The sequence below is a fragment of the Plecotus auritus genome, assembly GCF_963455305.1.
Source record: "Plecotus auritus genome assembly, chromosome: 6".
In the NCBI taxonomy this organism is placed as follows: domain Eukaryota; kingdom Metazoa; phylum Chordata; class Mammalia; order Chiroptera; family Vespertilionidae; genus Plecotus; species Plecotus auritus.
The window spans coordinates 161,633,352-161,659,301 of NC_137773.1; the positions used below are offsets into that span (position 1 = coordinate 161,633,352).

Sequence of the window (25,950 nt, forward strand, 5' to 3'; positions counted from 1 at the left end):
CTTGGTGGGGGGTGCGGCCTGAGGTCCCCCGGCCTGGTGCTGGGGCAGAGGGAGCAACCTGAGGTCCCCTAGCCCAGCACCAGGACAGGAAGCGCACCTTAAGGTCCCCCGTCAAGCCCTGCCAGGCGGGGGGCAAGGCTTGAGGTCCCCATCAAGCCCTGCTGAGTGGGGGGTGCGGCCTAAGGTCCCCCAGCCTGGTGCTGGGGTGGAGGGCGCAGCCTGAAGTCCCCTGTCAAGCCCCACCTGGTAGGGGCATGGCCTGAGGTCCCCCAGCCTGGCACTGGGGCGGGGGGAGCAGCCTGAGGTCCCCTAGCCCAGCACCAGGACAGGAAGTGCACCTTGAGGTCCTCCATCAAGCCCTGTCGGGTGTGGGGCGCGGCCTGAGATCCCCTGTCAAGCCCTGCTGGGTGGAGGACATGGCCTGAGATCCCCTGTCAAGCCCTGCTGGGTGGAGGACATGGCCTGAGTTCCCCTGTCAAGCCCCATGGGGGCAGGGGAGGGCACAGCCTCAGGTCCCTGCTGATTGCTCATTAAGGCTCCTTATGGGAACTTGGCCTCAGCTGTGGTTGCAGCCATCTTTGTGACGGAGGGATGGTCAATTAGCATATTCCCTCTTTATTGGATAGGATTGGAATGGGACCAAGGATCTGTACCCAGGTGGGCCCAAACTGCCCAGGCCTTGGGTCTTTCAGGGACAGGTATGGGAGCTTATGACCATTTTCATGCCTGTATTAAAATGCTATTGAGCAGAACAAAGGGATTTCCTGTCACCATGTTGTTAAACAAAAACAAACAATTTCCTTCCTGTCTGGTTGACTTGACCTTGTTGTGATTTAGTTTCTGTATGTATGAATAGAAATATTTACTAGCACCTGAAGTCTAGGAGGTGGTAGAATGTCAAGATGGAAAGAACCTTACAAATAGTTCAGTCTGTTTGTAAGGTTCTCAGAGGTGATAAAAATCATGGTTGAGATGGTTAAATGACTTGCTCAGACTGGCAACACTCAATTTAGGGACTTGTTGAAGAACATTCTAATAAAAAATTGGGATAGAGTTCTCTAAAACAAGATTAAAGTCTATTTAGAGTAAAATTATTTACTAATATTTAGTCTTAGGAAAACATGCAATAATATGGAAAGAACTTTCTGCTATTTTTCTGAGAATAGTGACTTCAGACATAAAAATGAGAAAATGAGAAGCAAAGACATGTTCTTGACTTAGTGTCTTAAGCAATCTGAATGTTTGTCCCCCCAAATTCATATGTTGAAGCCAATCCCCACGGTACTTGTATTACAAAGTGGGACCTTTGAGAGGTAATTAGGTCAGCGGATGGAATCCTTCTACAAGTGCTCTTATTTTTAAAAAATGCCTTTATAACAGGGGCCTATGTGAGCTCCCCTGTCTCCTCTGTCACGTGTAGATGCAATGAAAAGTAGACAGTCTACAACCTAGAAGAGGGTCCTCACACTGGCACCCTGATCTTGGACTTCCAGCTTCCAGAACTGTGGGCAATAAATCTCTGTTGTTCATAAGCTCCTTGGTTTATGGTATTTTTGTTATAGCAGCCTGAATGGACTAAGAAAATAATAATACCCTTTAATAGAGGAGAGAGCAGCAGGCAAAGGAGGTAGGAAATTTAACTCGAAGGATGTGTTTTTATTAGCCAAAGAAGAATTCCTAAATGTAGAATACCATACCTTTTTAATTTCAGATTTCAAATTACAAGGGTTACTCTGCTGGCTGAAGAGGGATTTCTTGAATCTCTCTATAACCCTTCTTTTCAAATTGTGGTGCAGCGCTGGAGGAAGCTGTATAAAGTGAGAAAACAATCATTATGAGCAAATTGTTCACACTGCACAGCTGACTGACTCCGGGGAAGCATTTACTGAGGGTCAGTGTAACAATATTCGCTCAACAGGACTAAATAAGAATTTAAACTGTACTCCAAATAGCATGAGTCTATGTTACAATTTTTAATTCTATAATCCAGAAAAAATATATTACTCTGCTGTCTTTCAAAAGGCTGCTTAATTTATCTTACTGTTCTTTCATTGTACTGATACTATTTTTCACATAACAACTAAATTATATTAATTGCACATATAAATTGACTTTTGTAAAGAACAGACTTGATGAGGAAGAATATATCCTATCAGATATTTAGATGTCTGGGTCATGTTCATAAGCAAAACCCATGCTTACACTCTAATCAAGGCCCTGTCCTGAAGGATCTGATACTTTGGACCAGGAAGCACATATATGCGTCAGCACATAATCAGATGCCTGCCTGTGAGTGCTTCTGAGCATACAGCTGGAGACTGTAGAGACCAATCTTATCGAGAAGGAGAGAATGGCCCTGGCTGGTTTGGCTCAGTGGATAGAGCGCTGAACTGTGGAATGGAGTGTCCCAGGTTCGATTCCGGTCGGGGGCACATGCTTGGGTTGCGGGCTCGATCCCTGGTGGGGGGTGTGTAGGAGGTAGCTGATTAATGATTCTCATCATTGATGTTTCTATCTCTCTCTCCCTCTCCCTTCCTCTCTGAAATCAATAAAAATATTAATATATATATATATATATATATATATATATATATATATATATATGTAATAGCAGAGAGAGAGAGAGAGAGAGAGAGAGAGAGAATGAATTCTTACACATGAAAGCCAGGCCAGGATGAGTTAGGTTTAATAAGTAAGTAGTAGGAAGTCACTATAGAATCTTAGAAAATGTGGGATTGGATGAAAATGGGGATTTCAAAAAAAATGTGGTTTTTTTTTACTACTTTGCAGGTTGGATTTATACAAGGAAATCAAAGGTCCTAAAAAACACAGAGGGGTAAAGTGAAGTTTGAGAGATGGACAACAGAGGAAAGAAATAGGGTCAACATGACAAGGAGTCTTCCGGTGAAAATGGCGTTTGGTTTGTTGAAATATGGAGCAGTCTTGCAAGGAGAGGAAAAGGAACCAGTAAGAAAAATGAAAGGCTAAATAGGAAGAAAAATGTGGTAGTAGGAACTCTAAAGATTTGAAAGAAAACACACAGAGCTCAGATAGAAAGAAAGAGTAATGTAGCAGAGACGATTATTACTCCACCCCCCTCTTTCAGTTTTAGTTTGGTGCCATGTGACTACTTGTGACCAATGAAAATGATGTGTGTCATTCCAAGAATAAGGCCATGCAAAGCCAATGTTCTTCCTCCATCCCTGCCCTCCTCTAGGGCAAGAAGCTTGGAGTCCTGATGCCAGAGCCACAGGTGAACGACAGCCAATGTTAGTTGAGTGAGAAGTAGACCTCTATTGTGACAAGTCAAGAGACTCCAGGGTGCATCTGTTAGTGCAGCATAACTTAACATATCCTGACTAATACAATGGACATCTATTATTGTAAAGTACAATACAAAGTTCCACAAAACAGGGAGATATATAAAAGGTAATAGTAGAGCACAGAATAGGGTCTACAGGAGCTCACAACCACTGATTTTATAGCAAAGAAAAACTGTTCATCAGCTCAAACACAATAGAATACGGGACCCATTATGAAGCACGGTAAGGATATAAAATAAGAATAATGCAATTGAAAAAAGTTTTAAAATGCATCTATAATCCTAGTTAATCCTTGACTTTGCTTGAGTCAAAGCAGTTTAATTACAGAAGAATTAAGATTGGAGATTCAGAAGCCCTTCAGTGTACCCTGAAAGGTTTTATAGGTTGACTGCACTGAACCTCTGCTGATCTATTTTTACTTCAATATTGTGGCTTGTTTTACCTAGAGCCAGACGGGATTACTACTTCCTACTACTTCCAGGCAAAGAGTCATAATTAATGTTGTTCTTTAATGAAAAGGGGAAATCAAGAAATGTTAAGAGGCAGATTTCTCAGCATTAATGAGCAAACAGTTGGAAGACAGATGAGAAGGAAAATGAGTAAAAATGATATTTGTGTGCATGAGAGATTAGCAAAAGTGGGTAAATTTAACTTAAAGTGCATCAGACTATGAAGAGGAGAGCATGTGCATGGGGGTGATGGGTTAGAGTGGAAAAGAGATGGGGGAAGTGCCTTGAGTGAGATACTATTGAATTTGATAATTTCCTACTGTTACTCACCAGAAATTGCCACTTCCCTAAGTTAAACACCAGATGGCAGTGTTGGCCTGGGACTGTCTAGTAACTGCCCCGCATGGCCCCAACTGTCAGAGAGAAAGGCTTAGAAAGCCTGTTCTGATACACCTAATTGTCTGCTATGGCAAACTTTTGAAGATGTGAATCATCAGTGGTCCATAGATTCCTTTAAAGGCGGCTTACCCCAGTACTGGCAGCTACCAGTATTAACTTACTAATTCAGGTGTTCTTAAAATCCTTATTATTTATTTAACTTAATGAGCCTTTAGTTAGAATTAGTTTTACTTCTTCTGATGGCTTGAATTAATCCTCATGAAAACTTTCTTGAGTAAGCTAACATTCCATCAACCTAAGATTCATACACAGGGCGGTATTAAAAAATGATATTGTGTCTTATTGGAATAACTATCACTGGACAGCACTGCATCTTTAAAGTTTTCACAAAAGAATTTGAAAATTTACCCAGTTGCAGATGACATAGGTATAAAGATATATAAAAACTATAGTACTAAGAATAAAACATGAATAACCTATGATTTCTATGTGCCAGGGGCTCTGATTACTCTTTTATGCATAATACAGCACGTTTTCCTACAAAACTTATAAAGCAGGAAATATTTTATAGGTGAGGAAATCGGAGCTTAAAGACATAACATAACATGCAAGGATGCTTCCTGAGGTAGTGAGTCCTCTTGCACAACCAATAATCTGGAGCAAACAGCGTCACCACAAGCTGTACTGTAGTATTGTACTTTATCATTTATAAACATCTCATATTCTTTCTTTTCTTTATCACAATAGCCCCATAAGCTGCCTGAATTTTACTGATGAAGGAAATGAGTCTAGAAAAGATAATGACTCACACGTCTAAAAGCTTGATTTTCATTTGTTTTTACTACAAAATAACAAATGAAATCTGATACATATGTTTTATAGTAGGTTTTCTCCAACTTGCTAAATACATGGATTCTTTTTAAAGAACATCATTCTCTAGTATCTCCAAGAATACATTGGCAGACCATTTGGAGTCTGAGGGGCTCCATCTGATAGTGACTTAATATCTTTTCCATAATAAAAACCCTATTCTGACTGCTTAAGAGATTTCTTTAAATGCTAAAGTAAAATGTTCCAAGATTATCATAAAAATAAATACACAAAATAAAAGACTTCTCTTAGAATTTACAAACCCTGCAAACCTGAGTTCATTTGAGAAACACAGTGTTACCCTAAATTCTATTCAACCTGTCACCCTCGCCATTAGGAAACAGGAGATCCAGATGCAAGGGTGTGGATGGTTCTCTTTCCATCCATCATCACTTATGAGAAAGGCAGTAATGTTTCACAGTCCGTAGTGCAACTTACATCTGAGGACGGCACAGTGCTCTTCCCAACCAGATATTTTTGTTCTGTTGGCAACATTTGTGGTTGATAAGATGGAGATGCAAAATGCAAAGCAGCTCTGGCCAGACTGCCTGTCTGTTCTCTGGGAGACAGATGTCTAATTCTTGAAAGTAGCTCTATGCTAATTTCAAAGCATTTATTTAACAAAACAACCAAACCCTAAATGCAGAGTTAAATCCAAAGCTGAAATTGGTTAGGCAGGTCTTATCTAAGGGAAAACACACAGAGGCTCAGGCTAAAAGGTAACATATGTACTTGGTCACTTGATATACCCAGAGACTGACTTTGGCTTCAGCGATGGAAATGAACCACTGATTTCATTCTCAGCTTTTTTGTCTTAAGATTACATCTCAGTGTTGATTAAAACATGTCAAATCAGTGAAGGCAGGGTAAGGATTTTAACATCCTGCCTTTTAAAATAGTTGCTCTTGGATGATTTCTACAGATCTGTCTCCATGGAAACTGGAGAGAGAAGGCCACCTCCAGCCAAAAGTGAACCGTTTCCCCGTCAGGTCATCTGCTGGCTGTCAGGAGGGACCGGCCCGGCCCTGCAATCTGGCTCGGCCTCCACAGCCAAAGTTTGAGAGTTTGACTAGTAAATAAATGTGTGAACAAGATTTTTTGTTGATTCATTTTGTCTTGTCAATTCCGTTTTACTTTTAGCAGTTTTCCTCTGCAATTGACAGAGAGAAAGACAGTGATCTTGGTCTTTAACCTCCAGCAAATTCACTAGTATAATCGTTACACTTGTATTTGTCTCCTGTATTTGAAAGGCACTGACTTTAGTTAGCCCTGTAATGTAAAGTTCCCCAAAGAGGAATCATTCCTTACTATGTGCAACGTCATAAACTTTAAAGGGTCCTGGAAATGCAATTTAAAAAACCACAATGGTTATATCTGAACTTACAGCAAGAAATGCCATCTTGCCAAAAAATTTGAAACCATTTGTTATGCTGGCAGTGTGAGAGTATAATAGTAAGATCATCATAATAGTTTCATTCTTGCTTTAAATAGGTTGAAATCTAATAAAGTTATAGAATACATCCATTAAAAAGTTTTTTATTATATATAAAATAGCAAGACAGGCATATGAACACTATATTTAAATTTCAAAGGATATTTTCTCTCAATTTATGAGTTAATCATTGAGGCACCAATAAGCTATTTCCATAACACTGAAGTTAAGAATGCTTTGCCCCTATATCTGTCAGTATTTAAGTAGAAACGCAGTTTTGAATATAATACCTGTACTCAATAGAGATGTGGCACATTATATTTGATTTATTAACCAAGTCCCGCACCCCCATCCTCCTATTGAGAACTTGTAGATGGGGAAGTCCCAGAGAAAGGTCTCCCATGTCTGCCCCCCTTCCCCAGGTTACGTGTGCCGGCTGCCAATTTATTGCCTCTTAGGTCCAAATACACCCTTCACTGTCCTGCTTGGGACATGGACTACTTCTCCCCTGCCAGCTGGCAGGATGTGCAGCTGTACGAGAGAGGGCGCTGAAGGGACGCACTAAGGGACACTGGAGGAGGGCGGAGCTTGTCCCTGCTTCCAGGGATGCTCCTGCTCTGCCCTGGGCCTTTAGCAGGAAGCAGTCAGAGCAATGGGGTCTCCCCAGCCAGATTCAACCCTGCAGGCGGCGCCTACCCATCAGCAGCCTCCCGGTCCTGTAGAGGGCACACCCCATCACACCATGCTCGCGTGCTGATTTCCAGCAAGCTCCGCGGCAGGACACCTCATCGGTGGCTCATCCCAACCCCCTGAGGAAACAGCACCTCCGTGGACTTCTCCCACCTTCCCAGTGAGGTCGGGACCTCAGCCCAGGCTGGGGTGTCCCCTTCTATTCTGTCCCTTTCTTGTGCTCTGCCTCGGGACTTTTAGTGACTTCCCTCTCTGATCCTCCTTTATTTTCTAGATTTCTCTTCCTCTCCTTAGTAGACGAACAGTCAAGCCAGACACATTTCTGTAAGTACTTGGTAGGCATTTTTAAACAGAGTTGCTGAGGTTTAGAAAAAGGGAGTTTTCACAATCCTGGATTTTCTGTGCTTACAGTTTTCATTTCTCTGAGAGGTCCTGGTTTTAAGCCGGCACCCTCAGGATTTGTGGGTGGACACTACTTTCCTCTTTCCTGCCTGTGGTGTCAAAAGCCCATCTCTGTCCTCACTTTCACCCCCACAGGGAGGGCACATTGCATTGAAGTTTGGTTTTGGTTGGGCACTAAGTGAAAGAGCAGTGTGGAGGTCACAGGGAAAAGCAGCCATAGTTGCTTTCTTTATTCTTCTATCTCCCTAGCTCCGCTGCTAAGCCATAATGTCCCCAGATATTTGTAGTTGGGGAGGATAAAAACAAGTACTCACTCAACTAAACGTTCCACAAAGTCTGTAAGCAATATTAGCAGCAGATTTATCTTTAAGATGAAGAGGAAATGAAAGGCTAAAACACTGACCTGCGTGATGTAGATGATTTTGTGCAGCTGAATTAAGATCTGCTGAATGGGATCACTGATCTGACGGACTTTCCTCTGGGATACAGCGATCCCTGCAGATGCTGTGGATGACACGTTTTCAGTTAGTCAAGACCCTGGTTGTCTCTCTTAAAAGTGATTATTAGTAGAAAATGGGGTAAAATTCTGAAATAAAAGTTAAGCAAAGACCCTCATCCTACCAATGAGACAATATGTAGGGACCGTGTAAGACTTCAATATTTTATAACAGGGGATGCACAAGTTCTTCCTTTTACTTCTCGGACTTCTACTTTCTAACATCTGAAAGACCAGTTATCTCTTGGAATTTTGCCTGCAATTACAGGAGGCTGCCACTGAGAGTCAGTGGCAGCCATTGAAAAGCTGGGATTCATATATGTGCAGTTAAGAGAATATCATGCTTTTAAGTGTTAAATTCATTTATGCAAACACTGAATAGACAATCATACAGAGAGGAAAAATCCGCCCCCCCAAAAAAAACAAAAAATTCTAAGAACTAAAGTTCAAATTAAATAACTTTCAAACTCTTGACTATTACAAATTATAATTTTCACCTGGATTTCTGTCCAGGTCTCAATAGGACACATTTATAATTCATCCCAAATTCTCATCATAGAGCCACACTACTTTCACAGTTTTAGGCTAGGTTGGTGTCAAATATTATTTTCTTTATGGGTATCTTTATTGAGTTAATTAAGAAATTCACACAAGAAACAATCTAGTTCTAGTTCATCAGCATTTAATACTTTGAATGTTTAAAATTTAAAGGATCTATCTTCCTTGGAACTGTGTCTAACTCCTTTTAAGCATCAATTACTTGATCATTAGAATGAGGTTTAATAAATTACTCATAAGGTAAAAAGGTGAAGGTAAATCAGAAAGAATGAAGATAGCTCTAAAACAGAAAAGAGAGCTGGAGCTACAGCCTGCAGAGATGACTGAGTGTGCGTGTGCCATATTTTCTACAGTGGTGGTTTCTTGCCAAAATAATTGTTAAAATGCAACTGTTTGTCTAGACCCATACCAAAAATTAGAGACCATGTAATGTGGCCAAGTTGATGCTGCAACAGGAACATTAACTTTGCATTTTCAGAAACTAAACAGCTTAGTTCTTGATCATTTTTACGTTGCCCACTTTATGCTTTTGATATGGGGACTTAATACTTCCAGGAAACGAGTTACAATCTCACAGCCTGGCAGAGTGTCCTTAGATTTGTGATGACATTTTGAGTGGGATGTCACATGGGTTTGACTCTACCTTGCCACAAGAATGTGCTCATCTGTGGCCCTAAATACAAAAACAGAGATGGTTAGCTAGAATGCCTGTCTTCTGAATTACTCAATTAGGCAAAATAACTTAAAACTGTTTTTCTTAAGAACTTTTGACTATTCTCCCTCAATTCCAATAAATTCTTGACTTTGGAAAATAGTTTTGATTGCTTCCTCTCTAAAAAACAAATTTAAAAATGTTTAATTACACATGCCCCTTGTAAAACAAGAAAACAAACATAACAACAACCTAAGTATTACAGAGGAGCAGGAGGCCCCCTGGAACCACCACCCATCAGCCTCCTCCCCAGAGGTAACCTCTGACATCAGCTTGGTGTGTTGCCAAGTCACTTTTCTATCCACTTACATACATAAGCTTTAACTTCACAACAGTATTTTTCAAACTGTGGTTGATCCTGAAATGAGTTGAATGGGCCATGACCAGCATTTTGAAAAATGGGTTGGAATGAAGTGGAACAGCATAGAAAACTTTCAGAGTGCATTGCATGTAGCAAGAGTTCACTCATTCAAGATAAAAAATGTGTTTCTTATTGAGGATCATTGCCAAAAGATTTTGAAAACTACTATTGTAGAAAATCTATAGCATTAGCTTATGAATTCTTTCTCTTTTTAAAAATATATGGCGATACATCATAAGACTTGTTCGATTTTTTTCGCATTCAGTCTGGCATGGAGATTCTTTTTGCCAACACAGAGTTCTGGCTCATTCTTCATACCCACTGTTGAGTAGCACTGCACATTCTGCATGCAGCACAGCTTACTTAGCCACCTCTGTCTTGTGGGGGTTTTTTTGTTAATCCTCACCCGGGGATATTTTTCCATTGATTTTTAGGGAAAAACAAAGAGAAACATCGATGTGATTGGTTGCCACGTGCACGAGTCCCAACCAGGGCCTGGGCCGGGGAGGAGCCTGCAACAGAGGTATGTGCCCTTGACTGGATTCAAACCCGAGACCCTTCAGTCTACAGACCAATGCTCTATCCACTGAGCCAAACCAGCTAGGGTTCCACCTCTGTCTTGATGGGTACTGAGTTTGCTTTCAATTTCTCATGCTTACAAGTGATGCCACAGTGAGTGTACACGCGCATGCTTTGTTGTCCATAAGTACAAAAGGTCTTTTACAGAAGATGAGGAGAAATTAAATACTAGTTGGGCCTTCACCTATACATATTTCTTATTTTAACAAATACATTTTAAAGTGGCTAAATCAACTTGCACTCTGATCAGAAGAGAATCCATTTGTCTATAACTTGATCAACACTATATATTATACTTCTCAATTCTACCAATCTGATTCTAGGAGTTTTTTGTGTGTGTTTATCTGAAGGCAATGAGGTTATTGTACTTCTTTGGTGAATTTCCTGTTTGTGTCCCATGTGTGTGTTTTTTCTTATTTGTTTGTAAGTGCTCTCTACATAGTCTGAATCCTAATTCTTTTATTGCATTTTATAAATTAAAAGCATTATCATGTAACCTGCTGGTTTTTTTTTCAATTTAAAGTTATTTCCCACACCATCACCTAGATTAAAGGTAATGTTTAGTCTCAGGTACCACAAGTACAGTCACTCAGGTACCTGCTGCTGCTGTATCATGGCAAAGCAGGACCCCATGACTAGTTCAGCACTCCTGGTGTACTCTGGAAAATTTACTGAGATGTGAGTTATGGTTGGAGAGAAAAAGGAAATTTGAGACTGGAAATAATAGGAGGGAGTCTAGCTATAACATTTGCAAACCCTCTTGATTTCCTGAACAACTTCGGCTAATTCTGGGTATGAGAACTATTATTCCTTCTTTTCTACATGATCAAATCTTCATAATTTCTTATATTCCCTCACCCCCAAAATGTATACTTATTTAGCTCTTAATAATTTTAGGAAAACAAAAAGGGATAAAAATCCAAATAGATACCTTTTAAAACTTTTATCCCTTATTTAAATATTAATAACTACCAAGTTAATGGCAAATGTTAACCATATCATTTAGAGGTTTAAAGCATTCTCTCTCAATAAATCTTTCAGATGAGTACACTGAAAACACTATGCATCCTAACTGTTTACACAAAAAGCATTAGGCCTTTGTCGCCTGTGCAGTGCACTATATCCTGCTTGATTAGGTCATGGCACGTTACAATACCAGGTCAGTCATGGCCCATCCCTGTGCTTTGAGACTTGATTTACACTATAAATCCAATCTATTAAAACTACAGTTCACAATGCAAGCTGTTAATTACTACATACTTAGCAAAAGATGGATTACACTGTATTCCCCCAGTTGACCAAGAGGTAGTATCAACCTACTATTTTCCTGAATTCTCTCTGCTGAGAGTCAGCAATTTTTGAACAACTGGAGGATAGAAAGTTTCAAGCCAAAGCTCCCTGAAGAAGTGAAAAATATTTTCCCTTTATGAAGGGGGCTGAAACATACATGGGCTTCACTCTTTTGGACCAACTTCTCTGTTAAAAGACAATACAACCTTTTACATTTAAGTACGGTGGACAGATTCACTCTCATTTCTTTCCTTTACTTTTAAGTAAGATGAAATGAAGTAACTGAATTGTAGTTCAAATCTACAAATATTCAACAACCAACCCCTGTGCTTAGAAGTTGACAAAGGATCATGGGAGGTTCACCCAAACAACTGTGGAATGGAGGGCCAAGAGTTTATAAAAAGGTTTCATTTGTCAAGTCCAGGTTTCATTTGTGAAGTCCATGCAGAATGAGGAGGCTTTCAATAGGCCAGGACATGGATTTGGTGTGAGGGAAGGTAGACTTGAGTGAGAGCTTCTGAGTAGAAGAAACATTTCCAGCAAAGGACAGGAGTCAGCTACGTGGGCCCACCTCTGGAGAGCAGCTAGTGTCCAGTTTATCCGGGGTGCAGTACAATGAAAGGATGCGGGTATGGCTGATGAGATAGCCAGGGACCATATATGATGGCGAGGGGCCATCCGGGAGACTGTATTTCAGGGAAGGTGATCTCATGAGAAGAGGCCTAGAGCTGAAGTCAGAGGCTTGGCTTGGAATGGCATGTGTGACTATCTTGGGGGAGCAGGAGCCAAGGAGGCTGCGGAAGCTTGGGCTCTGGTCACTGAGAGAGAATGACATCTAGTGGAAAGAGAGAGGGAGATGAGAGGGAAGAAGAAGACTGGGAGCTTGGGCATGAAATCTTCCCATCACAGACCAACAGGGAGTTATACAAGGAGGGCCAAGTTCCCCTAATGCCACACCTGGTGGATTTCCCACAAAATGGCAGGAAGCTACATCAAAGCCTCAGCTTCTTCTTCTTTTTTAAAAAAAATGTATTTTATTGATTTTTTACAGAGAGGAAGGGAGAGGGATAGAGAGTTAGAAACATCGATGAGAGAAAAACATCGATCAGCTGCCTCCTGCACACTCCCTACTGGGTATGTGCCCGCAACCAAGGTACATGCCCTTGACCGGAATCGAGCCTGGGACCCTTGAGTCTGCAGGCCGACGTTCTATCCCCTGAGCCAAACCGGTTAGGGCAGCCTCAGCTTCTTTCACCCTCTGAGTGATCAGGCTCCCTTCAACCCCCTTTCATTTGAACCTTCAGATAGGAGCTGTTTAAAGGCCAAAGAAGCAAGGCTGCTTTGAAGCCCTTCACTCTTAAATTCTGACTTAGTCACCTTGACATAATGCATTTCATCCTGCTCAGGCTTAATATCTCTTTCTCTCTCTCTTGGGATAAATCATAGAAAAGCGTGTACTTCTTTGGTGAATTTCCTGTTTGTGTCCCATGTGTGTGTTTTTTCTTATTTGTTTGTAAGTGCTCTCTATAGAAAAACACACACATGGGACACAAACAGGAAATTCTCTCTCTCTCTCTCTCTCTCTCTCTCTCTCTCTCTCTCTCTCTCTTTGTCTCTCTCTCTTTAAACTAAGTAGGGGGTCCCCAATTCTAAACTTGCCATGTCTTTAGTTATTCTGCAAAATATAAAATATAACCTCAAGATTTTTAAAGTCAAAGTTCGTAGAAATGACTACACAATACACATGGCAAGAGGCTGTGTAGAAAATTTTCTGTTGTATTATTTCCCACAGTCCCTTTCCACCTCATGAAGTCCCCTTGCTGAGCAAGCAGAGTGTGACTAGCATTTCCCCAGGATGGAGTGGCAAAGAGGAACCAAGGAAAAGAGCAAATACATTCCTGGGCTTAAAAAAAAATCTGTCTAAGCAAAAGGCAGAGAGATTCAAAAGAATAATTGCTGAATAAACTCATCTTCCCACCCCTCCTGGATGACATAAAGATTCTCTGAGGAGGGAGAATACAGAGAAAAGGGGAAAAGAAAGTCTCAGAAGAGACTCAAATTGCAGCTCACCTTAGGCGAAGTCTGGGTGGGAGCAGAAAGGAGGAAAGAGATGGTTGATGGAATTGTCTTTGAGTTTGGGGGTTCAGGAGTGGCAAGACTGGGTGCTGGTTCCCAAGGGGAACTCTGAGAGGCCCTGGTCATGCAGAGCTCACCTGCACCATCGGCAATGGCATGGGTCAGGTGGGGCCTCAGGAATAGCTCCCTGGGGTGTCAAAGAGGCTCTGCTGAGATCTCAAATCTCCAGGCCCAGAAATGTCAGACTCACCTCCCAGCCCCCGGAGAAGGGAAGCCAACAGAGTGAGAGCTTGCCCTACAAAGGCCTTGCCTTCATTCCACAGCCACCGTGGAAACATGGACTGTAATGGGAAGTCAGGTGGGGCTGTGTCACTTCCCTGGATGCCAATGTGGAAGAGTAACCACACTCAATAATCAGATCAGACACCAGCACAGGCGGTCTCAAAGCCCAGTACCATGATGCCAATTAAATCCTTGGCACAAAAATATCACCCAGGGAAGGAGAGAGAACAGCAATCCTGGGTTGGTCTGACTTTGAACCTGATATAATGAAGAAATCACCAACACATTGACATTTAGATTTAGGGTAATTGACCATGCTTTCTGATATCTGGAAGGGGGCTCAATATAACAATTAAGGTCAGTGTTGGGAAAATATAGAGAGTTAAATTTTATTCCTGACTCTTTGGACTAAAAATAACATATGCATTTGGTCTGGTCCATACAGCCTGACTCTTCTCACTTAGTTATTTCTTATGCAATGCTACAATGACTAACCAAGTCATGCTGACTCATTTATTCCTGCTAAAGGGAACTATTTTTTCTCTGAAAGTCAACTCGATTAATGAAGCCCAGATTCTCAGGAATAAAATATTGTGGTGTGAAAACCACACTATGTTCAGCATTGAGAATGCAAAGGCTAACCAATAAAAAAAAAAAAAAAAAAAAAAAAACAGAAAGAAAAGATGCCCCCAACCCCATTCAATTACCTGAACAAGAAAAATGCTCAGTGACTGGAGCCCAAGCTTTTCTATGATTTATCCCAATAATCATGGAAAGACTAGGCAAAATGATCATTGCTTAATTCTCTGGCATCATGCTAGATTGTTTTATAACCCCACTTGATCCTAATCTAACACTTTTGGGTAATGTCCCAGTATATTTAACTAACAATCCACACCGATAAAGGTGCAGATAGTTTACAGCCTGTAGTTAGGGATTTATCTGCAGAAACTGACCTATTGGTATGACTTCATAGGCAGAACAAGAAGTTAATCACAAACACACATGGTTTAATTGCCCTGTAGAAATTTCACCAGTCTTATGCTTAATTTAGCAATGTTATTTCGGCTTTTCTTTCTTGACTAACTATATAAATCCCTGCTCTTTAAATGCTCTTAGAACCAGCTCTTTTATTCTCCAGCTAGTTCCATCATTAATAGATTAAATAAAACTGAAACACTGGTTAAAGAATAACTTTAAGAATTATGTTTTTGCATTCCAATATTGTTTGAAAAAGTATTCATATAAATTATTTATATAACTCACTATCTAAAGCATCCCAAATAATCTATGGAGTCCATAGTGGGGAATGTTAATCAAGCATGGGTAAGGTCCCGGGTGTACTGGAGGGCAGGCGGGTGGTCCAGCTAGAAGAAAGAGCCTCTTGTGATTAGTCTTGACTGACTTGTCTCCGTCCTCAATACTCAAGTTACTATAGGATGACAACTCAAAGGATAGTTGAATATACTCCAAAACTATTTTTTAAATTTTATTAAAATAATTAATAATGCCAATTTGGAACTTGAGAGCCTTGCTTTTGTATTGACTCAGTTATTTTGGACAGAGTGCTACCCCCATCACCCATGTCACACTGACCTCCTTTTCCTTCTACCAGAGGGGGTGTGGCTTTCTCTTCCTTCCACTTGGCCTTTCCCCCAGGGCAGAAACCCTCAGGATGTGATGTGAGCTGCCACTGATCAGCTGATTTGCAGTAGGCACTTGGTCTTGGATTGGGACCATAGATAACTTTTGTGAGTCTGAATATCTCTTTGGAAAATTATCCTACAAAGAATATGAAAAAGAAAATCTATATCTCTGGCAGCGTCCTCCTGGGACCTGGTCCACACTCCTTCAGTGCCTCACTTGGCAGGAAGAATTAGGAAGCAAATTATCAGAGGCAAAGGAAATGTCACCTACCCTTTCTCCAATCTAAAGTCTAACATTAAAATATTATTTCCATCCTTGAAGTAATCATAAGATTACTATGCAGCTGTTCCCAATAGCAAGGATAGACAAGGATGTATATAGGGTAGGTCTGCATCAGTCACTCAGTAAGTTTTCAAGGGCCTGATCTCAGAGGAAATGTTCCAGATATATGCAAACTTTACGAAAGATGCTTATAATCTGATTGGAAGGTAGAGCTAATATAACAAAATCCCAACAAGCGATATAGAAAGTATATAATTATATGCCAAATCACATAGTATAAACTAGTATTATAAGTTTTGATTAAAATCTGGGGAGCACATTTTTATATGCAAAAAAAATTGTTACGCAGTAAAATGAGAGAAGGCATGTACTCAGAATCATGGCAATTGTGAAATTTAGTATTAAGTACCTATTGTGAATGACTAATTTGAACATAAGCTACTAATTTGAACAGTTGCTCATTAGAAGAGAGTATTAGCTGTACTCTCTGGAATATTTGGGAGGGACACTGACTATTTTCTTTAGATCAGCTCATTATGAGCAAAAGATAAGCATAAAAATAGATTCTCTGTCATCCAGTAAGAGAACAAAATTAAGAGCCCAGATTTCATGAAGTGACAATTCCTAGTCAAAACACAGAGAATAAGAATCTCCATACATCAATTCGGTGCCTACTAATGCTGATGAAAATGAAAACTGAGCAAGAGAGAGAAAATATCAGTGTCAATCCAGTCAAAACTATGTATGGTGCCAGGTGGGCACTGGAAATATCAGAGGGGGGAAGGGAGGAAGGGAACACATTGCAAAGTATATGATTATCTAACCACTATGCTGTACACTGGAAACTAATACACAATAATATTTAATATAAACTGTAATTTAAAATAAAATTTAATGTTTCTTTTAAGAAATTAAACAATATATCAGGAAAATAGTAGTGCAGATGGTACTCAGGTATGGTCAGCTGTGCAATGAAAATCTATAAGTCACTAAAGTTAGGGAAGCAGAGCTAAAATAACATGTTTAAAATTTTTATTCATCCATTGATTCCATGTTAACTATTGTTACTATTTTCACCTATGCAATATAGGAATTCCTAAATTTTTATTTCTATTAGCAGAGAACTATAGTCTATTATCTAACCTAAAGAAAGTCTATAAAACATTTACACAATCTAGTATAAAAAGAAAGAATAAGCCCAGCCAGTGTGGTTCAGTGGTTGAGCATCGACTTATGAACCAGGAGGTCATGGTTTGATTCCTGGTCAGGGCACATGCTCAGGTTGGGGCTCAATCCCCAGTGTGGAGCGTGCAGGAGGCAACAATCATCATTGATGTTTCTAGCTCTCTCTTCTCCCTTCCTATCTGAAATCAATATAAATATATGCTGTAAAAAAGAGTAAGAGGACTTTTCATTGTAATTGTGTTCACCTGAAATAGTTCCAGTTATTTGTTCTACAGGAGTTTTGATTCTGCTGTATCATCACAATATGGACCTAGAAGTCCACAGTTTAGGAGTACAATGTAGGCAGGATCTTATTACAACACAGCCATGTGGGACTCTAAAATAATAGTTCTCACCCTTTGTTCTGCCAGAGCCCATAGAAAATGATGTTCACGTACTAGCTATAGTCCTGGGGGCATACCTAGGCTTTGACATAAATCCCCTCCCTGACAATTTTTTTCTAGAACATTTAGGTAATACAGGGCTGCAGCTGTTGGTTATACATAATTTCCAGCATGTTCCTTTCTATCCAATAAAGCGAAATCAAATTTTAAATAAATGAAATACTAATATGATCTGCTTGTTTTGTTTTGTTCTTAATAAATCATTCTCACATTCCAGTGCTGTACCTATCCTGGGTAACAAAGACCGTATAACCAGAGCAACAGTGTCTCCCGCCTTTTTATTCTCTGAGTTAGGCTAGAGATACAGAGGGGACAACTGGAGAGGGGCATGATTTACAGATGAGGGTGGGGCTGGTACCAGTTGTTTTAGGATGGAAAAAATACAGAGTTGTTTTTCTACTGGAAAACAGAAACCTACCACCTACTACCATAAGTTGTAACTCAAATGGTCATATGCATGAATGTGTTCTATATTATTAATCTCCTTTATGAGTAAACTTTAGCATTCACTGAAAACACTCACAAATGCTATACCATATTCTGTTTTAAATTAAAAGATATATATGCATCAGTGAATATTTAAAAAATTGAACACTATAACAAACAGTATATTACATGTAAACTGTGCTAAAAGGTCCCAAGATCTGAACAATTTCACTGACATCAAGTCAAATCTTAATCTGACCTTTAGGAAAAGGAATCCCTATATGGGTCACAACAGAACTGTGAGTCGTTTACATATGTGTGTGTATGATCTGCTCTTGCTGTTAAAAAATTAATCAACAATGACTGTTTTAGCTTCACGATGATGCTATGAACTTGCCCTGTGCCAAAATAGTAGGAATAGAGGAGCACAGTCAACATGAGAGCTTTGGACATCTTAATTACAAAATCATCCTTTTTTGCATCTATGTTGACAGTGTAAATAGCCCCAAGGTCTCAATAACTGTTCCAAGAATCTTTATTAAATACGGAGAGATGGGACTAATATTACAGGAAATCAATTCACATCACCTTTGTTCACTACATGTGTTAACACTATAAAAACACGTGAATTAAGGAAGTTAAAGTGAAAATAGCATTAAGCAATAATTCCAAATTAACCAAAGTAGTCCAACAGAACTTTATACTCGAGTCATACGCTCCTACACATGTTCAAAGCACAATCACTAAACTTTTTCCTGAACTGTCCAGGTTTAGCTGACAGTTTTGCCATTACTGTTGTACTTCGGTCCTCTTTAATAGAAATCAGAAACTCTCCCCACCCCCCAGACCATTATTATAAATACTTACATTTATTTTAAGAATCATAATTATTAAATTATTAAAGAAAATGTGATACGATATTGTTTTAATCAAATACAAATAATTAAAAAGAACTATCTGCATCAGAGTAAAGGAGATAGAAAAAAATGTGCTTTAGTCTTCTGTATCATATAGGTCTAGAGCTTACAGAAACATGTCTGTAAAAGATTGCTACTATTTTTTGTTCGTAGGTATGCACTTTAAGCACCAATAGTTCAACTGGTTACTATTCCCTCAAAGCAGAAATGCAAATTTTAGAAAAACAGCGTATATTTACATCAAATAAGTGAACACAGAAAGCATTTTGATACTCTTAAATGCCAAATAATGATAGACAAAACAAGATTCCTTGGCTCTTTGTATTAAAATTACCTCCCAAGCATCATTCAGACATTTCAGGCCCAACTATAATTCTGTGTTCACCCTTTGTGCGCTTGACATGAACTTGATCTAATAAGTACTACCATGATCTTTGAGATTGCGGAGGATCACAGTGGGGAGGCTGTGGGACTGCCACCCCGTCACTAGCTCGGCCTCTACCTCCTTAATGTGGGCCCTGAGCATGAGGGGTGGCACTTTCAGAAGCAGGTCAAGAGGCAGCAAAGCTGAAGAAATAAAAGGGGGAAAGATAAGAAACTGTAACATACATTACATTGAATTTCAGGGAGGCATGCATGATTTCATTGCTGCCAACATTAAATTACCTGGTCTTGGTCTTGATACCACTCCCCCAGTGAAGTCCCTGAAAACAGAATTAGGGGCCATTAGAAGGACTTATTCAACTTGGACTTGACCAACATTTACTGAAAGCCTGCACCTTGCTATGGCTTAGATTATAAAAATAAATAAAGTTTTTCCCCCTAAGACACTCTCAAGAGTTCAGTAAAGAAGAAAATAAAACATATCTGAACCCAGAGCAGACCTGACAACCCACTGAGCAATAGAAGAGCCGTGTCCCACCAGAGTCATCAGCTCTAATGACTAGGAGCCTAAATCTCTTAGCACCTTGAATGATTTGCTTGTTACACTAAAATGAACATACTTATTTGTACTGAAAAGAAATATTTAATTTTAGATATATTATTTTTCTACACGTTGTCCCTGATTTCTAAAAAAGAAATATCTCATCCTATGACATAAGATGATTTTTGCATTTAAAAGGATTCTATTTTTCCTAAAGTTTCCAGTATTATTAACATCACTTGTTTGCAACTGCCTTAAAATTCTGGATTTTCTGATCATTCTGCACCGAGGACAGCCATAAATAACCTTCAACCTTGTTTTTTCCACTAAAATTTAGACCCTATTTCCTAATAGTTGGATTTTTTAAAATAAAATAAAAAAGCATCTGTGCCCTGGCAAGTTATAAGAACCACACTTCAATTTAATGCAATCCGACAAGAATATATACAACATCAATCAAGTATGAGGCACCCGATAGTCATATGCTGAGTAATAATGCATTCATATAGGGATTCAAATAAACATGATTGGTGATTCTCTTACCCTACCCTATTCATTTTCATCATAGAGATCTTGATACATGCATGCAACATATACCTAAGTTATGAGGAATAACAAAATTGGCACTCATTACCTACTACCTAACTTCTAAGTACTAGAATAAAGCTAAAATCTTTACATCCAACTCTGAGTTCTTCCCTATCCTTTTCCATTCCTCCTAACCCTCTACCAAACCAGCCCTCTCTTGATCCCATTATTTTTTCTGTCCCATTTCCAGCCCATGTTTCCAGAGCCTTAAAAAGTAAGTGAATCTCACCAGTCTTGTACAGTGAATTGACTCTCCCTAGCCCTGGGATAAGGGGATGTATAAAGAAAGAAAAGGGATGGCCTTTGCCCTCAGAGAGTTCAAAGAGGGCAAAGCTCAGCCCTGGCTGGTGTGCTCAGTGGTTAGAGGGTATCCCCGCATACAGAAGGGTTATGGGTTCAATTCCCAGTCAAAGGCACATACCTGGGTTGCAGGTTTGATCCAGCCCCAGTCAGGGTACCTGAGGGAGGCAACCAATTGATGTGTCTCTCACATAAATGTTTCGCTCTCCCCACCTCACCCCTGCCCTCCCTCCCTCCCACCCTTCCACTATTTCTAAAAATCACCTCAGGTGAGGATTAACAAAAAAAAAAAAAAAGGAGGCAAGATCCATAGCTCCTGCGATTACAAAAGGGCCTTTCTGGACACATGTATGATACTGGATGGTTACAAATGCCCATAATCATCTTTATATGCAAAGACTAGAGTCAGGCACACACCCTGAACACAATTATGCATTCACTGATTTATCAAAGTTGTGAACCACAAGCATCTCTGCTGCCACAGACATCCGATGTCATAAACTAGCCTGCCAACTATACCCTGTTGCCTTAGCAACACGACGCAAGCAAGCATGGAAAAATCTTGTTGCCTGAGCAACAGAATCTTAAAGAAAAGAGGGAGTGGGGCCTTAGGTTGTGGCTATGGCAAAGGCTGTAAGTTCAAGCCAGTAGGTGAGATTTCAGTCCTATTACAGTGAGAAATATAGAATTTCTGCCAAGATAAAAATCATGCAACTATTAATTACAGGTATTTGTGGACTGGAACCTCTGTGCAGTGCACTGTGTCCTGGACAATGCAATAAAAGATGAATGTAGTCTGTTATGGACCAACACACAGTAATAAATATCAACTGATGTTCTTAAGGTCATGACACAGTGACCAAAGCTTAGCAGGATCGGAGTGTACGTGACAATGGAAGAGGCTGAAGCCCCTGTGTGCATTATCAAATTCCACTATACAGAATAATTTATTTGTAAATAGAAATAAAATTTTATGGCTTATTGAATTAGAACTATCAATATATATACTGAGTGAGACCATAAAACCCAGCTAGAAACTGATAAAAGTCAAGCCCATTCCCTATTCTTGTAATAAAGGAAGCAATAGTAATAAAGGAAGAAGATTTTACATCACTTAGATCACTGAAAATGATTAAAGTTGGAAATTTCAAATAAAGTCCTAATTATTGAATTTTGAATTGCTTTTTCCTGACAGACATTAACCAGCTTTTGTCTAACTCTGTTGATATGCACAAAACATCAAACAAACGTTAACAATAAGGATGTCTATTCATATGGTTATTTGAAAGTAGATAATATTTTGTGAGAGTTCGACCATGAACAGTGAGTTCTATTTTCCCTCTTCTCCTTATCATTTCAGAGATACACACATTAAAGGATGATTTCCACAAACACTATTATCTGCTTCACCCCCTCTCAATATACACATGAAGTTCATCTCTCTCAAAGTGGGGATGGAAATGTGCTACAACCCCTCTGGAAAACACTTTGGCAGTTTCTTAAAAAGTTAAGCATAAACCTACCATATGCTCCAACCATGTCACTCTAGGTATTTAGCCAAGATAACAAAAAATATAGTCCATATCAATTCAGAAATGTTTATCTGCTTCTCCCTGGTTGATCACACTCCTCAAATCTAAACCATCCAGTCATCTAATAAACAAAACCCACCAAGTATACTATTTTCCTTAATATCCCTGTTCTCTGCTTTCTAGCTGCATTTTATCTTTGCCTCCATTTCTCAGACACAGAGAAACGGCTGTCACCTCATCTTTCCCAGGCCCCCTCTCTGGCTCCAAGCCACTCGGAAACTGTCCACCATCGCTTCTCTTCCATCCTAAGTCTCTCCTCTCCAGGGTCTGCTTCTCCTCAGTCCCAATCGGCCTGCAGAAGATTCTAGAAGGCCCTTTTCCATTGACATTCCCCACCAGCTAACTTTCGCAGCTCACCCCTCACTTTCTTCAATTGCTCTATACCCTCCCTCTGTCACTTCTAAAACCACCACAATCAGGCTCAGGCTTCTGTTCACACCAGCCTCCCCCAATGCCATGGAAACTGCTCTCAGGAAGGTCTGTAGCCAGGGACTTGAAGAAGGCCAAATTGAATAGTTTTGTTTTAGTCCTAAGCCCAGGAATCAACTGTTGTAGAAACTTCTAGTTATCCCAAAACAATAATTTCTTATTCCTTTTAAAAAACAGAAGCCCCCACACATATTCATCCTCCCTTGCAGATAGAAGTGGTCATATGACAAAGTTCTGGCCAATGGTATGTGAGCAGAAGGGATGAGCACAACCTCTGGGTCGTGTGCTTAAAAGGAAGAGGCGTGTCTCCCTTTCCCTTCCCACTTCCCACCAGCCACCTGTGGGTGTGATGTGGTCCACATTTACCATGAGGATAAAACCTATTCCCTGGAGATGTGAAAAAAAAAAACAACAACAAAATGTAAGGAGCCAGGGTTCCAGATGATCTCATACAAGCACAACTGCCCTACCTCCCTGGCCCACCCTTGAGCTCAAAGAAATGAACTGATTAGCTGAAGGGCACAAACCCAGACTAAAACCAGATCCAAGCTTAGCACTCTTCGCAGTATGCTGCTTGGTAAACTACATCAGTTCTGGGAGGGCGGGCTCTAATAGACTCCATTTCCACATGCCCAGGTTAACTTCTAGCTATCAGGTTTCAAGTTAGCCAGCAATAACACAACTCTATGGAGTCTAAAAATATTTCTAAGAGCTCAATGTGTATGTACCTCATTTGGGATTGTCTTTCTCCTCCTGAAGCACTAAAACTTCTCTTTAAAATGCCTGGAACAAGAAAATAAAAATAATTACATAGTTTCCCATTGCAAATCATTTATTTGTTTAAATAAATAAAATGTGCGGCATTCTATTATCTGAGAAATTGTACATAGTATAAAGACTATCTTCATTTATGAAAGCACCAGCTAAAATATAATGTTGCAAATTAATATTGACCTGACAGTTTTGTCTAGAGTCTTTTTTAATTAAGAAAAGGTGCTGAGCAAAGAAACTCCATTATTAATAGCTAACAAGGAACAATAACACATCTATGTCATAATCATCCAAAAGCTTTGCCAAGACAGCCAGTGCAAGTTACCACATGCAAATTTAAGGGTCCAACTTTTTCTTTCCCACTGACCCTCCCGCCATTGTTACTGGAGATATACAGCACTGAATTCATCTTAAAACAGTCAGTAATTAACTGCTTCTACAATCTGCTACACATATTTATATGCATGGATATTTTTACAGTACAATATTCATGTTTTCCCAATTACAAATGAAGACATTTTCCCTAGGCCCTACCCAGTTTGGCTCAGTGGATAGAGTGTTGGCCCGTGGACTGAAGGGTCTCAGGTTTGATTCTGGCCAAGGGCACATGCCTGGGTTGCGGGCTCGATCCCCAGTAGGGGACGTGCAGGAGGCAGCCGATCAATGATTCTCTTTCATCATTGATGTTTCTATCTCTCTGAAATCAATAAAAATATATTTTTTAAAAAATTTAAAGACATTTTTCCTTAGTAGGCTGAAATTTATAGGGAAAACAGAGCAAAGTGTTGGAAATTGGGATTATCCCGGAAAATCTGAAACATCTAGTCACCAATTTTCCAATTAAGTTTGAAAAGGGACAAAGAAGGAAGCTAAATCCCTGGGGTTCTAATTTTATCCTTAGGTAGACTATTTTATACCTTCTTTTTTGAGACAGTCATTGGTGAGAAGTCACACAGTCATTGGTAAGAATTATTTTCACTTATTTTAGAAAGTATTTCTATCCACCCTATTTAATATCCCATGAACTTATTCTTTTAAAAGAGTTTTTATTTTCTCTCCATTTTCTATTATAACATCTTTTCTTTTCTTTCAGATTTGTTGAGTGAACTGAATCCTCTCTCTCCTTATCATCTTTAAATTTTATCTTAATATATCTATTATTTTTCTTTCCCATATCCCAGTGTGACTGTTTTCTTTACTGTTTCAAATTAAGAGTTAAATTAACATATGGACTGGATTTATATAACATATTTTTTCATAGTTCTAAACAATTAAATATTTAGGTTACTTTTGTGTTTTAAGAATAATACATCCCTTTACATTAATGTAAATAACATTTTACAAAACTTAGTCTATACCAACTCTAATTTATTCTCCAAGTTTCTTTTTTTTTTTTTTTAATTCTCACCAGAGAATATTTTTCCCATGGATCTTTAGAGAGAGAGAGAGAGTGGAAGGGAAAGAGAGAGAGAGAAACATCGATGTGAGAGAGACACTTTGGCTGGTTGCCTCCCACACCAGCCCGGACGGGGGCTGGAGATCTAACCTGCAACTGAGGTACGATTTGACCACTGAGGCAACAAAAAACCACAGTGCTGGTTGGTTTGGGGGCTCAGTCAGAGTAATGACACACCTGTGCTAATTGGCACTGCACCTGGGAAACAAACCACTGGGGTGTGTATGGGATGACATTTACCGGACGCCCAAACTACTGCCTGCTGGAACCCACACCTGGTAAAGAATGCTTACTGAATGTAGATTCTTTCAAAGGGCTGGAACTGGAGCTGCTGGAGTTGTCTGAGATGTCCAAGTCATCGTCTAGCTCTGAGTATATATCTGCACATTAATAAACAGAAGAAGCAAATGAACCCTGAAACAGAGAGGAGTCCAGAGTGCTTGCCAGCCCTTCACTTGAATTACCTTTCTCGATGTTTTCCAGGTTGAAGGTATCATCCGACAGGATTTCATCACAGGCCCTGTCTTCGTCCCTTCCACAGGGGGCCTGGAGCCCTTCGGGGGGCAGGTCTGCACTCTCGGAAAGCTCGCTCCTCAGGCTGGCTGCCCCGCTGCTGCTGCTGCTCAGGCTCGCCTTCTCGAAGGTCTCCTGAGAGAGAAACACAACCTTTAGTAGATACTTCTGTCTTCCTTCTGCAGGTTACAAAGCTTGTTAGGACATATTTTAAAATACTTAAAGTAAAAAATTAAAAATAAATTAAAAATAAAATACTTAAAGTAGCATTATAAATATGTGTGCTAAAGTATCATCAGAGGCTCCAACTGTAGATTTGCCATAGAATTCATTCTCTCTCTCTTTCTCCATATATATATATATATATATATATATATATATATATATATGTGTGTGTGTGTGTGTATATATATAATTTTTTTTTTTTTAGTAAAGATACCATTGGACCAAAATAAAATGGATGTAGCGAGATGCTTAGTCACAAAGGTCTGTGTAAGCTGGTGGGGAAAAATGTAGTACTAAGGCCCTGGCTGGTGTGATTCAGTTGGCTGGGCATC

General features: G+C 39.7%; 1 protein-coding gene across 2 annotated transcripts in view; it reads right to left on the reverse strand.

Annotated features, from left to right (window-relative positions):
- NEK10 (NIMA related kinase 10) overlaps positions 1-25,950 on the reverse strand; it is a 158,941-nt gene that overhangs the window by 13,921 nt on the left and 119,070 nt on the right. The window contains exons 27-33 of one of the 2 annotated variants that reach the window (XM_080673185.1): positions 25,345-25,528; positions 25,174-25,260; positions 23,382-23,436; positions 19,486-19,523; positions 19,246-19,386; positions 7,969-8,069; positions 1,698-1,808 (exon numbers count right to left, since the gene is read on the reverse strand). In XM_080673185.1, coding sequence (XP_080529311.1) covers positions 1,698-1,808; positions 7,969-8,069; positions 19,246-19,386; positions 19,486-19,523; positions 23,382-23,436; positions 25,174-25,260; positions 25,345-25,528 — 717 coding nt within the window. The remainder of the gene's footprint in view (positions 1-1,697; positions 1,809-7,968; positions 8,070-19,245; positions 19,387-19,485; positions 19,524-23,381; positions 23,437-25,173; positions 25,261-25,344; positions 25,529-25,950) is intronic. The other variant, XM_080673186.1, reaches the window with a different exon arrangement.